Below are 20,246 nucleotides of genomic sequence, written 5' to 3' on the forward strand. Positions count from 1 at the left end.
TGTGCGTGTAGATGGACGAACTTGGATTATGTAGGTATGTACTGTATTTTTGTATGTATGTGGGAGCGTAGGTACCTATGTATGTACGTTTGTATGTATGAATAACGGTGTGTGTGTGAGTATATGTGTGTTTGTATGTACAATATATTTGACTCCCAGTGTGCTTGGGAGCCAGAGTACGGCTCCAGCCGCCCAGAGAGCCCAACCCAAACAGCAGGTGTGGCGCCGAGGGAACCAGGGACCACCCGCCCCACGCAGCCAGGCCGGCCAACGGCGGGAACCCCAGAGCCTGGCCCTCCGCGCCGCCCGGAAGAGCCATCAGCAGGCCGCAGACAGACGCCCCTGGCAGAGGACAGGGCACAAGAGAAGCAGCGGACGGCCAGACCCCAAGCCAGCGAGAGACCACCCCCCACACGGGCAGAAAGGCGGGACGCCCCGCCCGGGGGGGCCCAGAAACTCCCCGCAACCAGACAGGAAGACCGCCCCCGTCCCATCAGCACCCGGGCCCCACGAGCCCAACCCCCACCCCCGGAGAGCACGGTTCGGCCTACAACAGGCCACCCCACTCAAGTCAGCCGCCACAGGACCACCAATCGCAGGGCCGCGGAAACCACCCACCCCACCCGCAGGGACTCGAACGATGGAGATGGAACAACCAGCAACCGCCCTATCGAGTTCTCCCTGAGGGAGGGGGGTAAAAAATGTATTTAAAAAATAAAAAATAAAAAAATTAGGTATATATATATATATATATATATATATATATATATATATATATATATACAAACCCCGTTTCCATATGAGTTGGGAAATTGTGTTAGATGTAAATATAAACAGAATACAATGATTTGCAAATAATTTTCAACCTATATTCAATTGGATGCACTACAAAGACAAGATATGGACGGCATGGCGCAGTGGCAGAGTGGCCGTGCGCAACCCGAGGGTCACTGGTTCAAATCCCACCTAGAACCAACCTCGTCACGTCCGTTGTGTCCTGAGCAAGACACTTCACCCTTGCTCCTGATGGCGCCTTGCATGGCAGCTCCCTCCATCAGTGTGTGAATGTGTGTGTGAATGGGTAAATGTGGAAGTAGTGTCAAAGCGCTTTGAGTACTTCGAAGGTAGAAAAGCGCTATACAAGTACAACCCATATTTGATGTTCAAACTCATAAACTTAATTTTTATTTTTTTAGCAAATAATAAGTTAGAATTTCATGGCTGCAACGCGTGCCAAAGTAGTTGGGAAAGGGCATGTTCACCACTGTGTTACATCACATTTTCTTTTAACAACTCTCAATAAACATTTGGGAACTGAGGAAACTAATTGTTGAAGCTTTGAAAGTGGAATTCTTTCCCATTCTGGTTTTATGTTGAGCTTCAGTCGTTCAACAGTCTGGGGTCTCTGCTGTCGTATTTTACGCTTCATAATGCGCCACACATTTTCGATGGGAGACAGGTCTGGACTGCAGGCGGGCCAGGAAAGTACCCGCACTCTTTTTTTACTAGGCCACGCTGTTGTAACACCTGCTGAATGTGGATGGCATTGTCTTGCTGAAATAAACAGGGGCATCTATGAAAAAGACGGCACTTAGATGGCAGCATATGTTAATCCAAAAGCTGTATGTACCTTTCAGCATTAATGGTGCCTTCACAGATGTGTAATTTACCCATGCCTTGGGAGCTAATGCACCCCCATACCGTCACGGATGATGGCTTTTGAACTTTGCGTCGATAACAGTCTGGATGGTTCGCTTCCCCTTTGGTCCAGAGGACACAATGTCAATATTTCCCCCAAAAATTTGAAGTGTGGACTCATCAGACCACAAAACACTTTTCCACTTTGCATCAGTACATCTTAGATGATCTCGGGCCCAGAGAAGCCGGCGGCATATCTGTATGTTGTTGATAAATGGCTTTCGTTTTGCATAGTAGAGCTTTAACTTGCACTTACAGATGTAGCGACAAACTGTATTTAGTGACAGTGGTTTTCTGAAGTGTTCCTGAGCCCATATGGTGATATCCTTTAGAGATTGATGTCGGTTTTTGATACAGTGCCGTCTGAGGGATCGAAGGTCACGGTCATTCGATGTTGGTTTCCGGCCATGCCGCTTACGTGGAGTGATTTCTCCAGATTCTCTAAACCTTTTGATGATATTATGGACCGTAGATGTTGAAATCCCTAAAAATCTTGCAATTGCACTTTGAGAAATGTTGTTCTTAAACTGTTTGACTATTTGCTCATGCAGTTGTGAACAAAGGGGTGTACCTCGCCCCGTCCTTTCTTGTGAAAGACTGAGCATTTTTTGGGGAATCTGTTTTTAATCCCAATCATGGCACCCACCTGTTCCCAAATAGCCTGCAGACCTGTGGGATGTTTCAAATAAGTGTTTGATGAGCATTCCTCAACTTTATCAGTATTTATTGCCACGTTTCCCAACTACTCGTGTTGCTGGCATCAAATTCTAAACTTAATGATCATTTGCAAAAAAAAAAAAGTTTATCAGTTTGAACATCAAATATGTCGTCTTTGTAGCATATTCAAGTGAATATTGCTTGAAAAAGATTTGCAATCATTGTATTCCGTTTATATTTACATTTAACGCAATTTCCCAACTCATACGGAAAAGGGGTTTGTACCTGTTGAAAACCTACACAAGCACAGAGAGATTAGGAAAGAGATGCCAGAGTTAAGATTTTAACCCACAACCGTTTTGCTGTGAGGCAGATGTGCATATTTCCCGCTGTATGTCTATGAGTAGTGAGTAAGTTGTTTTACCTGTTGGCAGTGGGCTGAACAGTTGGTGCTGCTGGTGCGCAGTAAGTGCAAACCACTCGACGTGTCCAGCACCCGGCTGCACTGTTTGCTGTGACACAGGCCATCCTCGCCACGTTCTACCAGGGTCTGACCGGGCCGCAGCACTCTTCGCTCCCCATACACACAGACTGCCTCTTGCACTGCACACACAACCAAAGACAGCAGTTGACTCGACATTACTGGGTACAGAATTAATAGTGTATAATTACAAGTTTCACTAAAAACATTACCCAAATAGTTGCAATTACAAATTCAGTTTTGAATTTAAAATGTAGTTTAATGTCTTAATAAATATAAGCATATAAGTATGCTAATTTGTCTGATACTTTTAAGCAGGCAAAGCTATCAAATTTTCACTTTAACTTTGATTCACTGTCAAACTAACATCTTTGAACTTTTGTAACACACCTTGTTTAAATAGCTTAGTGGAATCGGTCAGAAGTGATGTACATGTTATAGTTCAATCAATGTTGTTACAAGATGAAGATTGAAGAATGCTAAAGTGCTTCATATGTTTTAAAACAAGTAATGTAGTTTTGACTGAATTGTTGAAGTTTATAGCTTACAATCTGGTTCTATGTTGCAAGTTTTATTTTGAATCTATATCAATGATTTTTTTGAAATTTTATGTTTGCAGATGATACCTGTCTTTTAATATCATATTCTAATCTTGATTGCTGGACAAAATAAACACATGAAGTCATGTATGTTAAATCTGAATGGTTTAGGATGAATAACTTGTCATTTAACATTAAATTAACAAACTTTATGATTTTTTTTTACAAAAACAAAAGCTATAATTAAGAATACTTTAGAATTGTTTTAACTTTTAGGAGTTAACTTGACAACAACCGACTGGACTTGTTTGTAGCAAAATGATGAAATCTATAGGTATTTTGAGTATAGTTAGTTAATTTATCAAACACTCTTGTATGTTTACATTGTATTATAGTTTAATATATGCACATATAATGTATGACAATAGTATTTGGGGTGTGATTTGGGGCGGTATAGCTCGGTTGGTAGAGCGGCCGTGTCAGCAACTTGAGGGTTGCAGGTTCGATTCCTGCTTCCGCCATCCTAGTCACTGCCGTTGTGTCCTTGGGCAAGACACTTTACCCACCTACTCCCAGTGCCACCCACACTGGTTTAAATGTAACTTATATGTTGGTTTCACTATGTAAAGCGCTTTGAGTCACTAGAGAGAAGCGCTATATAAATATAATTCACTTCACAATTTGTCAACCCTACCTTTAGAAAATCTTAATTCAAAAGAAATTCTTGAGAAAAATGAATTTTTCCAATACACAGTTCTCATTTGCTCCTTTAAAAAAAAAAAATCTGACAATATTTAATGAGGACATATATTTTATGCATAATTATGCCCATTCATCTACTGAGTAACCAAAAGTTTTCCATATTTTTCCCATATTCTCCTGATTTACTTAACAAGACTTTGTGGTTACTTACCATTATGTAGAACATCTACTAATCAATGTACGCTTAAATATGGCGCACTCTCTTTCTCTTAAATAAACTACTACCAGCTATTCAAATACCAACTGTATTTCATTATTTTTTTTAAAAACTATTATAGGCCATGTTCTTCTCGAGTGAACTATGATGTATATGTTTGTTGTATGATATATGTATTGCATTTGACTTGCCTATTGTTGAAGCTGTGATAATTGGGATGTCTTGGGGAAGTGGCTTTATAAGATCTTGGGGTCCAACCTTTCCCGCACATATGTTTTGCTTTAAATTGTATATGTCTTAGTTTATGCTTGGGCAAAAAAATATAAAACATTTCCATAGGGGATTTGAACCAGTAATACTCACCACATTTGTACCTTTCGCAGGCACACAGGTTGCGTGGGTCAGACAGGAAAACCCCATCCAACTCAGCAATTTTTCCCTGCAAAACAAGGATACAAATACCTACGGATGTCTGTGTAAGATAAACAAACGCAAGAACTAAAACATACCAATCCACATTTAGGAGAGGTGATCTTGTCACAGGAACATTCTAAATATGAAAATACATTTGGGAAATGTTTAAGGCTAAATATCTGCAGACAATGTGGTTTGTATTGTGAAAGCTGCACATTTTATTATTGCATATATTGCAGGTTGTATACCGCATGTTTGCTTGGGACAGCAGTGACCTGCACTGGAAAGTGACACCGCTGACATCCCAACAGGGCAACTGAGCTGGGGACACCTGTAGGTCTCGCATACTATACATACACACACATGCGCACCCACAGTAGTCAAGAGTTGTTGGGGATAGACAATACAGCCATAAGACATCATATCTATTTCATATTTGAATTTAGCAAACCAATTTACTTAAACATGTATCAATGTGTGTGTGTGCAAGTGTGCTGACCACATCTGTAGGTGGGGCAGCAGCGGCCCGTGGTGTTTGCATCCACTGTTAGCACCTCCCCATCCTGGCAGAAAGGAGGCGCATCCACACAAGTAGAACACACTACAGCAAACACACATTGTATCATTGTGCTTTGTGACACCCAAAATATTACATTAAGAAAAAAATCTAATTTGATACTTACTGCAGATGTGATCCAGACAACAGCTATCGCCAGTTCTGGTGGCAATTAATGTCTGGTCGCTTCTGCATGTGGGAATCTCAGATTCACAGCGTTTGGGATCACACTCTGTAACACAGCCATGCATTGAACCCAATGTACAATTGCATTGATTCATTCATTTCCAGAACTGAAAGTACCCTTTTCAAGCGTTTAGACCTTAAGCAGGCAATGCTAATTTTATTCATCCGAGGTAATATATTATCAGGACAATTCCTAACACGACTCCACACTTTCCGGACCAATACACCTCCAACAAAGCAGTCCCATTAAGTTTTGTATGCAAATCAAACTTAGGTTGAAAGAGTGGGTTACTGTGTACTCACCACACACGTAGTCTGGGCAGCAGGAGTCTTGTCGATAGTATGACACTAGCCTCTCCCCATATTTACACTCAGGGGGAACAAGGTCACACAGGGTCTGATTACACACTGCAATGTCATATCACATCGTCTCAGCAAACGCTGTACTTGTTGAATGACAATATGAGCAACTTGGGTTTTTTTCGTTATACTCATACTGCACATCATCTTTGGTCTTACCACAGACTTTACGGGGGCAGCAGCTTGTGTCTTCTGCCAGGCTGATGACCATCTCCCCAGCCCGCTGGCACACAGGCCCCTCCATGGTGGAACAGTTGTACTCCATAGGGAGGATTGTGTCCTTGTCGCAGCGATACATGCAACAAGCGTCCTTAGAGGCCTTCCACACCTCCCCAAGGGCTCGTGGAACCCCAGCACTGTCAGTGCAGGCTACACATACACCCCAATTAGGGAATATAGAGTGACATTAGGGCCATACAGATAAAGATAGGATCTTACCACACTTGCTGGGTGGTATGCAGAGGGCAGAGTATGGTCGATGGAGCAGCGTTCCTTCAGGGCACACACAACCCTCGGTCAGGCCTGAGCAATAGTCTGGGTCTGAGTCAAAGTCCTGGTTGGGACAGGACTGAGACGTGCAGGCTGGCAGACAGGCCTTGTAACGCAGAGTGTCAGGGCACGTGAAGGCTAGAGATAGAGAGCAAAAACTATTACAGAGGAAACTGTGCTCGGTGAGGTTGTAGTTGGGCCAATGCACAGAATGGTGCCGTTTGTGTCACCTGAAAACAACATTAATAGATGCAAAATTAAAATTAATTATAAAATAATTGGTTTTCATTAGGCAAAATTGTATGCACCTAAATGTGATCACATATATATATATATATATATATATGTATATATATATATATATATATATATATATATATATATATATATATATATATATATATAATATATACAATTTACAAAAAATACAAAAATACAAAAATAATTTAGATTTAGATTTGGAAAAAATATATATATTTTGACAGTTACAACAAGTAAATGGCACCCATTTGGTAGAATGGCCAGAATAGTCTGTAAACAATCACAAAGAGGATATTTATTAACGTGATCACATTTATGTCATCCCATTGCTGACAGGAATATGTTTTAATGGTCTGAATAGTTGTCATCAGTAAACAACTAGGAAATACTTTACAGGGATTCAAGCTTACGACAATAATCGGGTCTCCTCCACTCAATGCAGATGTTGAATTTGTGGCAAGACGCCACGTAGGCAGCCAGCGCCACACATTGGTTGTTTACATACTCGACATCTTGGACCCAAACCTCACAGAATGTACTTGGAGAGACCTAAAGAAATGAAACATCATTCACGTTTTCTTGCAAGCTGATAATTATGTTATTTAAAGGCCTACTGAAATTAGATTTTCTCTTTTAAATAGGGATAGCAGGTCTATTCTATGTGTCATACTTGATCATTTCGCGATATTGCCATATTTTTGCTGAAAGGATTTAGTAGAGAACATCGACGATAAAGTTTGCAACTTTTGGTCGCTAATAAAAAAGCCTTGCCTGTACCGGAAGTAGAAGCCGGTGTGCGCGTGACGTCACCGGTGTGAGGGCTCCTCACATCCGCACATTTTTTACAATCATGGACACCAGCAGCGTGAGCGATTCTGACCGAGAAAGCAACAATTTCCCCATTAATTGGAGCGAGGATGAAAAATTTGTGGATGAGGATAGTGAGAGTGAAGGACTAAGCAGAGCAGTGGGAGCGATTCAGATGTTATAAACACATTTACTAGGAAAATTCTGGAAAATCCCTTATATGCTTATTGTGTTACTAGTGTTTTAGTGACATTATAAAGTCATACCTGAAAGTCGGAGGGGTGTGGTGACCGCCAGTGTTTCTGAGGGAGGCCATGGAGGAGCCAAGAAAGTCGAAGCTGCCTCTTTGACAGCTGCAGGAAGAACGACACAACCTCCGCTCATGTTTACGGTAATAGCCAACTTATTACCACAATTTTCTCACCGAAACCTACCGGTTGACATGTGGTAGAGAAACATGTTCGCTTGACCGCTCTGTTCCATATTAAAGCATCACAACAAAGAAAGAAACACCGGCTGCGTTTGTGTTGCTACAGCCGGCCGAAATCCACCGCTTTCCACCAACAGCATTTTTCTTTGTAGTCTCCATTATTAATTGAAAGATTCAGCAACACAGATGTCCAGATTACTGTGTAATTATGCGATTAAATCGGACGACTTTTAGCCGTGAGTTGTGCTGGGATAAAATGTCCGCTACAACCAATAACGTCACAAGCACGCGTCAACATAAGCGTCATAATTCCGCGACGTTTTCAATAGAACACGCCGCGGGAAATTTTAAATTGCAATTTAGTAAACTAAACCAGCCATATTGGCATGTGTTGCAATGTTAATATTTCATCATTGATATATAAACTATCAGACTGCGTGGTCGGTAGTAGTGGGTTTCAGTAGGCCTTTAATAATTTTTTTAAAAGATGCAGCTGCGGCTAATGAGGAAAACCTGTCACTTTGTTGACGAATAAACCTACAAAGGTGTGGCACTGGAAGAAGGCAGGACTCTGCAGCATGAGCAAACACCGAGAGCAGTCGCTGGTGGAGCAGTTGAACTCACGACGTCGACTGTGACTAATGTAGCTGGTGGTGTTGGGAACCTGCCAACTGTCAATGAAGAGAGATGGGTCCTCACCACGTTCAACAGTGGTGCCATTGGGCAAAGTCAAGTCATTATTTGGGTTTCCATCACAGAAACCTATGAGAGCAAATACAAAGAAATGATTCTTCCTGACATTTTAATGAGATGCATCAAGAATGATGTGTTGATAGAATGAGAGGCAATGATTCCCGCATATTTGTATTTATTTCAAATAGGCATCTTTGTTAATTTATCTATGCTGGTAATGTATAGTAACGTTAGAACAATTAAATGCTACATTGACCTATATTCACTATATTGACCTTGTTGCCATTCATAAAAAATAATAATAATAATAATAATGGCGTGCTTGGTGGAGCCCTGTAAGGTTTTCCAGTTTAAAATATGTGCCTTAGCTCAATAATGGTTGGGAAACACTGGTCCGGGGAGGCTAATTCTCCTACAGTTTATTACACTGCTGATCTTGGCAACATAACTTTTCAAAGTTGGGCAAATAATGACTGAATCTGTTTTTTTCAAAGCAGTCATTTGATCAAATTGTTAACATAAATTCCGTACAGTGAATCAAATGCTTTCAGGTTTCATTCCATCAGCAGCAAGGCTGGACAATCACCCCCAGTGGTACTTACAAGGACAAGCAATAAAAAAAACAACAACAGGCTCCGTTATTTACCGTATTTTTCGGACTATAAGTCGCAGTTTTTTTCATAGTTTTGCCGGGAGTGCAACATATAACCCGAAACGACTTATGTGTGAAATTATTTACACATTACCGAAAAATATCAAATAATATTATTTATCTCAGTCGTGGAAGAGACGAAGAAAATGTCAGCAATCGTCACACACACGTCAGCAATCGTCACACACACGCCAACCAATAAGAATTTGGCGGGGGAGGGTCATGGAATGCTAACTTCTATATGCTATATGCAACTGCCGTAGCTATTAAAATGGATTTCATCGTTGGCAGTAACTTATAAAAACTGAGAAAGGCTGAACAAAAACGGCACCAAAAAGGAAATCATGTACTGCAGATGTAGTGAAATATGCAGCAGAAAACGACAAGAGGAAGCGGCACATACCTTTGTAGTTGGCAGATTTGTTTAGAAGCGACATCGAGGAAGAAGATTTCATCTGATTTATCGATTAGGAGTGACAGATTGTTTGGTAAACGTATAGCATGTTCTATATGTTATAGTTATTTGAATGACTCTTACCATAATATGTTACGTTAACATACCAGGCACCTTCTCAGTTGGTTATTTATGTGTCATATAACGTACACTTATTCAGCCTGTTGTTCACTATTCTTTATTTATTTTGAATTGCCTTTCAAATATCTATTCTTGGTGTTGGATTTTATTAAATAAATTTCCCCCAAAAATGCGACTTATACTCCAGTGCGACGTATATGTTTTTTTCCTTCTTTATTATGCATTTTTGGCCGGTGCGACGTATACTCCGAAGCGATTTATAATCCGAAAAATACGTTGTTGTTTTTTTGTTTGTTTTTTTACCGAGTTTCATGTCAAAGATCTGGGTAGCTAAATGAGCATGTTGGAATAACTCTGAATCTATACCTATTCAAACAGTTCTTACCACAGAGGCCCATGGCGGGCAGCTTCTTGCTCTGGCTGTCGATGTCGATCACCATCATTCCAGTGCTGTGGTACCACTGTAGCTTGAGGCCAGCTGGGCTTCGAACCAGGTACATGCTGCCTGTGTCATAGATCTCAAAACCAAACTTTTTAAATCGTGGTCTGGCATACCGTGAGTTGACATAGAGCTGGTGAATAAAAATAAACGTGAACATAAATTATATAACACTTCGTTATGCATATAACAAGAGAGGTGCATTGCCCTACCCTCCTCTGGAGCCTGTCGATGACAATGTGGTTTGAATTGTGGGTGATGTTAAGTGCAATCAGACAAAGGTTGGTAAAATTTGCCAAAAGCTTTGAAAGGAAATGTACATATCAAAAGTGACTCTCAAGCAAATATCTTATATTGTAAAATTCCTTTAAGTCTGACATTGACTCACTGGTGACTGAGAGCCAGCAGAACATTCCTGAACAAGAGCAGTGACCGTCTCATTGGGCAGCTGGGCCACTATAAATGATGCCGCCTTATAAATGGCAACACTGTTGCCATCAAATGTAATCACATTCAAGTCTGGAAACATCGAGCAGCGACCTGGAACAGAGAAATCATGAAAGTGACATGATAACCTCACAGAAGTGTAGTGTAAGAATTGAGTATTCATATAAGTTTATCACAATTTGACACTGGAGTTTGCTTTGAATTGGTTAAGTCTGTGTTTCTCTTACATGGACAGTCCCATTGAGGACAACATTTGTCTCCATTGACCAGTACAGCAAAGCCAAGCAGGCCGCAGTTTGGTGGCTCAGACGAAAAGGGGCAGCTTTGGGATTTGTTGAAAAGGACGAGCTGATTGTTGACACAAATGTACTTGGTACACTCATTGACAATCTCTACATAAGGAGGCTGGAAATACACAAGACAAGTAATCATAAAACTGTACAATCAATGAATTAAAATATTCTTCTAAAAATGTAATTTAATAGCTGACGTGAGTGAACCCACTGCGCACATCCTTGTTGTTTCCACTTGCACAAGAGGTGTCATTACACTCGGACTGGTGCGATTCCTCTTATCCAGTGCAGTTGTTTGATCTGTTGTGGTTGCAAAAATGGAAGTTATGGCAGAAGCAAGAACGCCAGGTTTCTGAGAGGAGATTGACATAACGGGTGGAGAAGTCACGCGTTGGGAAGTGCTTATAGGCTCTGTGGTTGTCAGGACAGATACTGGAGTGGTTGACTTTCTGGGTTCTAAAGTAGGCCCAGGTGAAAATACTGTTGTAAGCGTGGAATCAGGCATTGGTTGTGTGGTCAAAGAAGTAGTCAAAGTGTGCACGGAAATTGTGCCAGCAGGTGTTGTTGTGGTCACTGGAGTCAATGGCTCAGCTGATGTGGTGATGGTTGCAGATGGAATTCCTGCGACTCCAGTTATTGGGCTTGGATGAGGCGTAGTAGTGACTAGCAAGGGTCTTGTTACCATGGTAACCCTGGTCGTGACAGGCTTCTCCGTTGAAGTGATTTTGGGTGTACCTCTTGTGACTGGAACTCTTAGTGTTGTCCTGATGGAGGCTGCCTGTGTGATTGTTGTAGACATTGTAGCAGATGTAGATCTTATAGTTGCAGGTCGTGTAGTGACTTTGTCGGGGGATGTTGTTTTTATTGGTGTTGGAGGAGAAATAGTTGTGCCAGGTGGTGACAAAGATGACATTGCTTCGGTTGTGGCTCTTGTTGTCAATTCCTTTCTGCTTGTAAACAGATGTGTTGTCTCTGTGACTGGTTTTATTGTAACAGGTCTGAGCGGGGTTGCACTAACAGTAGATGGGACACCAGGCTCAGGGGGACGCTCTGGTGTAACTTGTGTCTTGGTATGAAATTCTGCAGTAGGTATTCTGAGAGATGTAGTTTTAACAGTTGTTGTGGTTGTGACAGTAGCAGGTATAGCAGAGGGGCTCATCGGCCTCGATACCGGAAGACGAGGTACTTCAGTTGTTTTAGTCACACTGATGACAAGTGGAACAGCTTGAGAGGTCCGTTTTGGGGTAGTCTTTGTTGTTGGGCTGTACAAGTGGGTTGAAGAGGTGTCCAAATAAGGAGGACGTAATGGTTGTGAGGTATGTGTGGAGGATCTTGGTGAATATGGCGCGCTAGTCATTTTCATGGGGGACACTGACGATGCAGTTGATGTTACAGGTCGGGTGGCTACAGTGGTGGCTACTGCTTCCTCTGGAAGTCTTAAAGTTGCAGTGGACACAGAAATTTGGTCTGTAGGCTTAAGGGGTGGCTGAACAGCTATTGTTGTGATGCTAGAAGGTGTTTTGGACACAGTAGATTCAAGTATGGTTGTTGTATTTATTGCTGCCTGCAAATCTGAAGCAGCTGAGGTAGGACTATGTACAGTTGTAGTCGGAGAGACGTGGACTGGAGTTGATGGTGGTATCGGAGGAGCAGCTGGAGTTGTTAAAATTGTCTTCTCTGTGGTAAGTGCAGACATAGTAGGTCCTGTAGTATCTGGACCAATGAACCGCACCGTGCTGGTTTTAAAAGGTTCAACTGGAATGACTGAGTCTGTAGTCTTTGCTGTTGACATAGATGTTGTTTTTATAGATACAGACAAAAGTGAGGAAGTGGTTGAAGAGCTTGTACTTAGTAAAGCAGGACTGGTACGTGCAGTCGTAGGGGTTGGAGGAATTCCCCCCACCGTTAAAGGTTTTGTGCTGCTGGTTTCCTTATGAACAGTGCTTGTAGATTTGGGTACAATAGTCTGTTGTGTCACTGTTAAAGTCTCTGAAATTAGAATTGAAGGTGTATGAGAAATGGTTCCAAATGGGAACACCACTACTGACTGTGTAGCATCTCTAGAGTCCTCAGTAACAAGGAGTGAAGTGGAGGTTGGTCCCTCAGTAAAGTGCATGGTTGGTGTTGTAGTGGAAGATGTTTGAATGGGTGGTGATTCTTTGGTAGTGAAGAGAGGTTGGAGGGAGTCAGTAGACCTGGTAGTGGAAGTTAGCCGGAAAAGAGAAGTAATTGCAAAGGGAGCACTGCTTGACCTGGAAGTACTGGATCCAAAATGGCTAATGGTTGCACTCTTAGCAGTAGAATCAACTTCAGTCACTGCTAGGGTTGAAATGGGTTTAAAAACCCCTGGCCTTACAGCAGGGGAGACTGCTGTGCTTGAAGGTTCCGGTACTCCAGAAGGGGAGGGTATGCTTGGTTGGGTTGACTCATCGGGAATTGGTGGTATTATGGGAGCAAACGCTGATGTGCTCAACACTGGAGTTGTGGTGCTGGTTATGGTGGTAGAAAGTGTCATCAGAGGGGCAGAAGGCACAGTGGAAGTCTTGAGTGGAGCCGTAAAGTCAACTTTGGTGGTTGTTGAGGAAAGAGTTGCAGAACTTGGCTGGACAATAGTTGAAATTATGGGCATTATGACTGGGGCTTTGATACCTAAAGAGAAAATAAACATTAAAATAGATTGATATTCTAACATATGTAAAAACCAATGGATAGTGGTTTGTTAGCCTTGTAAAATGAATGGTAAGTATTGTATAATAAATGTGAAAATAGTCCTTGCTCATTTCACAGTATGAGCAACAAATTAGTGAATATGATTAAAAAGTATACATATATAATAAATAGTAAGATTATAATTTATACGACCACTGTTTCTAAGACATTGCATGGAGTCAAAGGATTTAAGTGTCAATATTGTCTAACGTTTAATTTCTGGGCTTTTAAACTTGCATGTGTTCGACATACCAGTGAAACAAGATCATACTCACAGTCTTCGACATAGACACACCGGTGAGTCACTTCATCAAGGACCATGTGTGGTGGGCAAAAAGGAAAGCAACCCTCTACTCTGCACAGACAAAACAGCAATGATGAATCTCACAAAATCATTCCAATTAAATTAAAAAATAATCAATCACAATATAATTCAGTGCTCTTGGTCTGCACTCTGATATGCAGTGGATCCATGCATATTCACTATTCAACATTTGTGTCCCATCAAATTTGTATATTTTCCGTTAAAAACAAAACAATATTTTTGTATTATTCTTAAGTTTTCTTTTTAAAAATGTGTCATGTTTTTCACAGAAAAAAAATCTTATTCACTCTTGACCAGTACTAATTAGTAATCTATAAATACAAATAACTTGTAATAAAGCAGCCTGCATGGTGGCCTGGGTGGGATGTAGGCCGCACAGTCAGGAGATCTGGCTTCAAATTTCTGTTTGCATAGACTTTGCATGTTCTCCCCGTGCATGTGTGGATTTTCTTCGGGTACTCTGGCTTCCTCCCACATTCCAAAAATACAAATGTTAGGTTAGGTTAATTGAGGACTCTAAATTATCAATATGCATGAATGTTTGTCTTGGTTGTTTGTCTTGAGTTATATAACCAGTTTACCCACAACCCTAGTGAGGATAAGCAGTATGGAAAACGGATGGATTGTAATAATAAAGCATAACATGGATTGCATAATTAATACAGCATAAAGTACAGAATATTGTACATGTAAGACGTGACAACAGTGCAAGATGGCATCACCCTGCGTCGCTCTGTAACCGATATCCCTCTACAATCAACTTTGTTACAATCTGACCTGAAAACTGGCAATGAGGTGAACACTAGTTAATATTTAAGTTGTTACTGGAAGTACAAGCAGTCTGTGGAACCATGTACCTCCGCTAGCCTTTTTATAGAGGGATATAGGCAGTGCCAAAGCTGATGATAGCGCAGTTGTAGCGCTAACATGACAACGGGGCTAATAATCTAGACTGTGATTCCAATTCCATCTGTTCATCAATCATTCAGTAGTGATAATCACCTTACATTACATACTGTACATGCAATCTTATAGTATAAAATATATTAAATAATTGTGTGAGGCATATTTAGGTCTTAAACCTTAAACGTACTATTGATCAAGATGCATTCAGTACACACTTGTAGTAAAAATGTAAATACATGGCAAATTTGTTTTAAAAAAAAGGTGGTTGTTTGTAATACATGTGTTGAGCTATTGGAATTATTTTTGTCTTGTTGTCTATTGCAAACTTCTGTAAGTGTATACACTTTGCAAATAAATATAATTTACAATTAGATTGAATAACTTCAAGTGCAACTGTAAGTTCAGGTAATACCTTGATAAAACACTTGACAGTAACGTTATTAATTTAAAAAACATAGCAGAAGTTTCTATTGCTGTGAGAGTTCATGGAAAAGTCAAATGTCTCACTGGGGGATGGAGAGACAGGCTTCTGCTGATGGGTCACTGCAGGTTTTGAAACAGGGACTAATGCAAGAGTCGTATCTCCACTGGCAACGTGGACCTGGTGGGGCATCTGGGCCGGAGCCTTGAGGAAAAAATAAAAATTACACTATATAGTATTTTAGGTTAAAAACAAAAAAGTTTCACATTGTTTTTTTTCGTGTACTAATCCTTAAGATGGACACTTTTAGGCCATTTGTTTTATAAAACATTACTAATGTTGATTAAAAAAAGAAAAGTTGGGACAGAATGAACACATGTTTATCTCAGATCATCTTTAGCCAAATAATCAATAGCTAATATGAAGTAGACATTAAGAAGGGGTAGGACTGAATAGCTCTGCTTCTCCCTACCTGCTCCTTTTGTAGAAATAAACCATACTATTACAATGTAAAATTGTAATGGTATGGTTTATTTGTTTCACACATGCTTAAGGTACATACATAGATTAAGTTTGCATGACTCAACATGCCCAAAAAAGGAATATGAAGAAGCAGAATTGTGCAAATATAACCACGTGATGACCCTCGTTAAGCCTGCTTGAAACACGTACGCAATGTTATAGCACAACATGCTGTAAACAAACTGTAAACAAATGCTGCTCTGTTTTAGCTGCAATGAGACTACAGCCAGACATGATGACTTTTGACCCCAATTGATAATCACTGACACAAAGTGACGCAGCAGTTAAACCCCTGACGGACAGCTGAGTGAAATCCATGCATAGAAATACTTCATTAGGCTGACAAAAATACATGCAAGTTAGGGCTGGACGATAAATCGATATACACGATAAATCGTAGGTTTGTCTCTGTGCGATATAGGTATATCGTGATATTCGAGTATACGTTCTCACGCAGTTGTTTTTAGCTGCGGGCAATATACTGAAGGCTCTTCTCGCTCTTTCCTGTCTCTCCTTCTTACAGACAGCAAGCGCACCTTTTTACATACGTCACATACAATGTCATATGCCCTCGCGGAGCAGAGAGGTAGCAGCATGGGTAACGTTAACTGCACGTAAGCGATGATAATATGGACCTTTGATCCCTCAGGCCGAGCCGTGCGAGTGGTAAAACTAGAGAAAGAAGGTGCGAATGAAGGAAAAATTAATTTCCAAGAAAAACAGCAGGGGGTCCATTGTCTGGCGGTGGTTTGGCCTCAAGTGGGAATATGTCGAACAGACAACCGTAATTTGTCAAGTGTGGGCCAAAAGCATTGCTACAAAAAGTAGCATAACTGCTAATGTGTAGCATCGTTTGAAAAGTCACTTGCTACAAAATGAAGAGCGATTACTCCGCATGTCAACATCTCCATTCGGTGCCACACGCCCACACCATCAAAATGCACAGGCAAACATTTCCGGATTAACACCGTATAAAAAAATTGTCAACAACATAATTTCATGAGGTCTGTAGTAACCTACCACATAGCAAAGGACGAACACTATTTGATTTCCTATTATGCAGCTCATTTTTATTTCACTGTAATTGAAATATCTTGTGTGACATCATGCACAAAAGTGCACTTTATTTGTGTTTAACTATTGTAGTGGTGGTCTGTACAAAAAGTGCATTTTAATTTAGTCTTGTTTGGATATGTCATCTTAGTGAAATCATGCACAAAAGTGCCCTAATAGCTTGTTTTAAAATGTCTCTGACAATCTTGCACTTTATGTTTTGGAAATGACATGAATGTTTGTGCCATTGCTTAATAAGTTAAAGTTAAAGTACCAATGATTGTCACACACAAACACTAGGTGTGGTGAAATTTGTCCTCTGCATTTGACCCATTCCCTTGATCACCCCCTGGGAGGTGAGGGGAGCAGTGGGCAGCAGCGGTGCCGCGCCGGGAATCATTTTATGGTGATTTAACCCGCAATTCCAACCTTGCTGAGTGCCAAGCAGGGAGGCAATGGGTCCCATTTTTTTGTAGTCTTTGGTATGACTCGGCCGGGGTTTGAACTCACAACCTACCGATCTCAGGGCGGACACTCTAACCACTAGGCCACTGAGTAGGTAATAACTGTTTAATAAATACAGTTTTGGTCAATTGACTTAGTTGTGATTTCCTTCTCTGCATGAAAGTTTAAAAGTAGCATATATTAATGCAGTATGAAGAAGGATGTTTGAATGTAGACACATAGAATCATCATATTGGTGTGATTATATGCATCAAGTGTTCATTCAAGGCTAAATATCGAGATATATATCCTGTATCGCAATATGGCCTAAAACTATCGAGATATCAAAAAAAGGCCATATCGCCCAGCCCTAATGCAAATACATACTAATAGAGAAGACTGTTGAGTTGACGGGGAGAGAAACCTTTTTTCTATGTTGTTTTTGATTACTATAATTCTTTACTGCGCTTAAACTTCTCAGCTCTTGTTGTTTAACTGTACAGCTTCTTCACAAAGGGAGTCAGTGATTAGTACCTGTCAGTCTGAAAAGAGTAGCCTTGCGGAAGCTGTCAGTGTGACGATATTTGAGCAGGTGGAGGTGAGGGATGGAGGCGTGTAAAAAGAATCCTGACTTTGCTTGGGACTCCAGGGAGTCATAGCCTGAGAGCCATGTGGCCCTGTGAAGCACGAAGGTGGCTCTATCCCAGAATTCCTTGCTGTCTTCCCACTTATCCAGCTTCACCTGGCCACCAGGGCTCACATATAGGAAGTGATTGGGTCTGTTCGCTGCTTCAAAGGAGATCCGGGATATGTCTGGTCAAAAAAAAGACAAAATGAAAAAACAGCATTTTGTATTTAATATGGACTTTCTGTCATCATCCATAAACAATAACCAGATTATGATCTCAGGACTTTTCTCATCTTGACCACACTGGTGAAGAGATACAATATTGCATTAGCAACTAAGATGCTTTTAAACCACATCACATCCTTACTGCCAAACAGGGAAAATAAACACAATGAGAAAAAGTAGTCTACTTTGACTTGAAGGTAAAACAACCCAGTCACACCATGTAAAATGATTAAAACCCTGAGTAAATAAAAATATCCTGAATGTGTTATTAGCTTATTTTGGAAGAGATCAACCAGACTACATGTAACCTAATTCTAGATTGTGGATGGCTGCATAACCAAATGGGTAATGGGTAGGAATGTGACGATACACTCATCTAATGAAACAAGTTCCATCCATCCATCAGTTTTCTACCGCTTATTCCCTTTTGGGGTTGCGGGGGGCTCTGGCGCCTATCTCAGCTACAATCGGGCGGAGGGCGGGGTACACCCTAAGTTGATATTGGATATTGGATTTACAAGCTTGGCCCTGTGATGAGGTGGCGACTTGTCCAGGGTGTACACCGTCTTCTGCCCGATTTTAGCTGAGATAGGCTGCAGCACCCCCGAAGGGGAATAAGCAGTAAAAAATGGATGGATGGATGGATGGATGGATGGATGGATGGATGGATGGATGGATGGATTAATTTACAAGCGCAAGACAAGATTTTAACAATAATTTTAAGCAGGGACACCATGGAGACAATTAAAGTGGCTCCTGATTGGCATGTTTTGTTTGGGTGGGTGTGACGTTGTGTTGGGGTTGGTGAATTCCTGAGTGCGCTTCTCCTTTTTAGAAAACTACTATGGCAAGGTTTGCATGCATGATCTACTGTATGCATGTACGCTTTTAACTGTTGAACTTGTTTCCACAAAAAAAGACTTATATGAAAAATTATGAAAGTCAGAAGACAGTAAATATAATTAAATGTCAGGGCAGAATATGTGTACACAAGAGTATTATTTTACACCGTATTTCAAACGGAAGCGGGCGAAATGGAACTAAAGCATTTGACGGCAAATGTCTGTGTTAAATGTGCTCTTCTGTGCATGACAACTGAGACAATCCTTTTGAAACAACTTTAAAAACTCATGCGTTTGTGTATATGTTGGGTCATTTCTAAATGTGTTTTAAATAGTTCAGCTTCATGCTATCATATGCTAATAAAACTGTCAGGTACAATTTTTCAAACACTGTCTGCTTGCAGGAGGTCCTCTCCCAATATTACAGCATTGATTTTTTTTCTTTATCTGTTGGGATTTTTTCTTCTTTGTCGTTCCGGCCAAACTGCTAGCATCCCCCCATCATTGCAACGTGCCCCCGTGCATGGCCCACTTTGGAAACCACTAGTTTAGTCTACCAGACACAAGAAGAAAAAGTAAATAGAACAATTTACCGTGTGGTCGGGCTCTGCTGAGGCCTGGCGTCATCAGAAAATGGGAGAAGGTGCCAGTGACGTCACTAAAGTTTCCACGTTTTACAAACACAGAGCTGCCAGACCTGCTGGCAACCAGCACCATTGTGCGGTCTCTGAAAGGAATCAATCTGAAGGGGCCTTTACCAAGAACTGCAGAAAGGACGCAGTGTTATTGCAGGTTGTTGGAGGGAAAATATAGACAAATACCTGTCCCTATTATCATTATCTTCAACCAATTTTGAATGAGTGATTCATTGATGATAGCCATCTCTAAATACATAAGCAGGATGCCCAGAAGAAAGTTGATTAATTAAAATCATGCATTTCTGTCCATATCTGTTAAATAAAAGCTGTATAACAGTGGTTCTCAAATGGGGGTACGCGTACCCCTGGGCGTGCTTACAGGTATGCCAAGGGGTACGTGAGATTTTTTTTTAAATATTCTAAAAATAGCAACAATTTAAAAATACTTTTAAATATATTTATTGAATAATACTTCAACAAAATATGAATGTAAGTTCATAAACTGTGAAAAGAAATGCAACAATGCAGTATTCAGTGTTGACAGCTAGATTTTTTTGTGGACATGTTCCATAAATTTTGATGTTAAAGATTTCTGTTTTTGTAAAGACATGTTTAGAGATAAGTTCAGGAATCCAGATGGATCTCTATTACAATCCCCAAAGAGGGAACTTTAAGTT

At 40.8% G+C, this 20,246-nt stretch overlaps 1 protein-coding gene across 1 annotated transcript in view; it reads right to left on the bottom strand.

Moving 5' to 3' along the window:
• otog (otogelin) overlaps positions 1 to 20,246 on the bottom strand; it is a 132,895-nt gene that overhangs the window by 25,535 nt on the left and 87,114 nt on the right. Inside the window, 20 exon segments of the mRNA XM_061886968.1 lie at positions 2,780 to 2,958; positions 4,658 to 4,733; positions 4,804 to 4,844; positions 4,957 to 5,055; positions 5,208 to 5,309; positions 5,392 to 5,496; positions 5,754 to 5,858; positions 5,970 to 6,179; positions 6,249 to 6,437; positions 6,971 to 7,109; positions 8,339 to 8,559; positions 10,063 to 10,249; positions 10,329 to 10,418; positions 10,505 to 10,656; positions 10,791 to 10,968; positions 11,068 to 13,505; positions 13,841 to 13,920; positions 15,304 to 15,421; positions 17,771 to 18,049; positions 19,525 to 19,695. Of these exon segments, the coding sequence (XP_061742952.1) occupies positions 2,780 to 2,958; positions 4,658 to 4,733; positions 4,804 to 4,844; positions 4,957 to 5,055; positions 5,208 to 5,309; positions 5,392 to 5,496; positions 5,754 to 5,858; positions 5,970 to 6,179; positions 6,249 to 6,437; positions 6,971 to 7,109; positions 8,339 to 8,559; positions 10,063 to 10,249; positions 10,329 to 10,418; positions 10,505 to 10,656; positions 10,791 to 10,968; positions 11,068 to 13,505; positions 13,841 to 13,920; positions 15,304 to 15,421; positions 17,771 to 18,049; positions 19,525 to 19,695 (5,159 nt within the window).

The sequence above is a fragment of the Nerophis ophidion genome, linkage group LG25 (genome assembly GCF_033978795.1).
Source record: "Nerophis ophidion isolate RoL-2023_Sa linkage group LG25, RoL_Noph_v1.0, whole genome shotgun sequence".
Taxonomy (NCBI): Eukaryota; Metazoa; Chordata; class Actinopteri; order Syngnathiformes; family Syngnathidae; genus Nerophis; species Nerophis ophidion.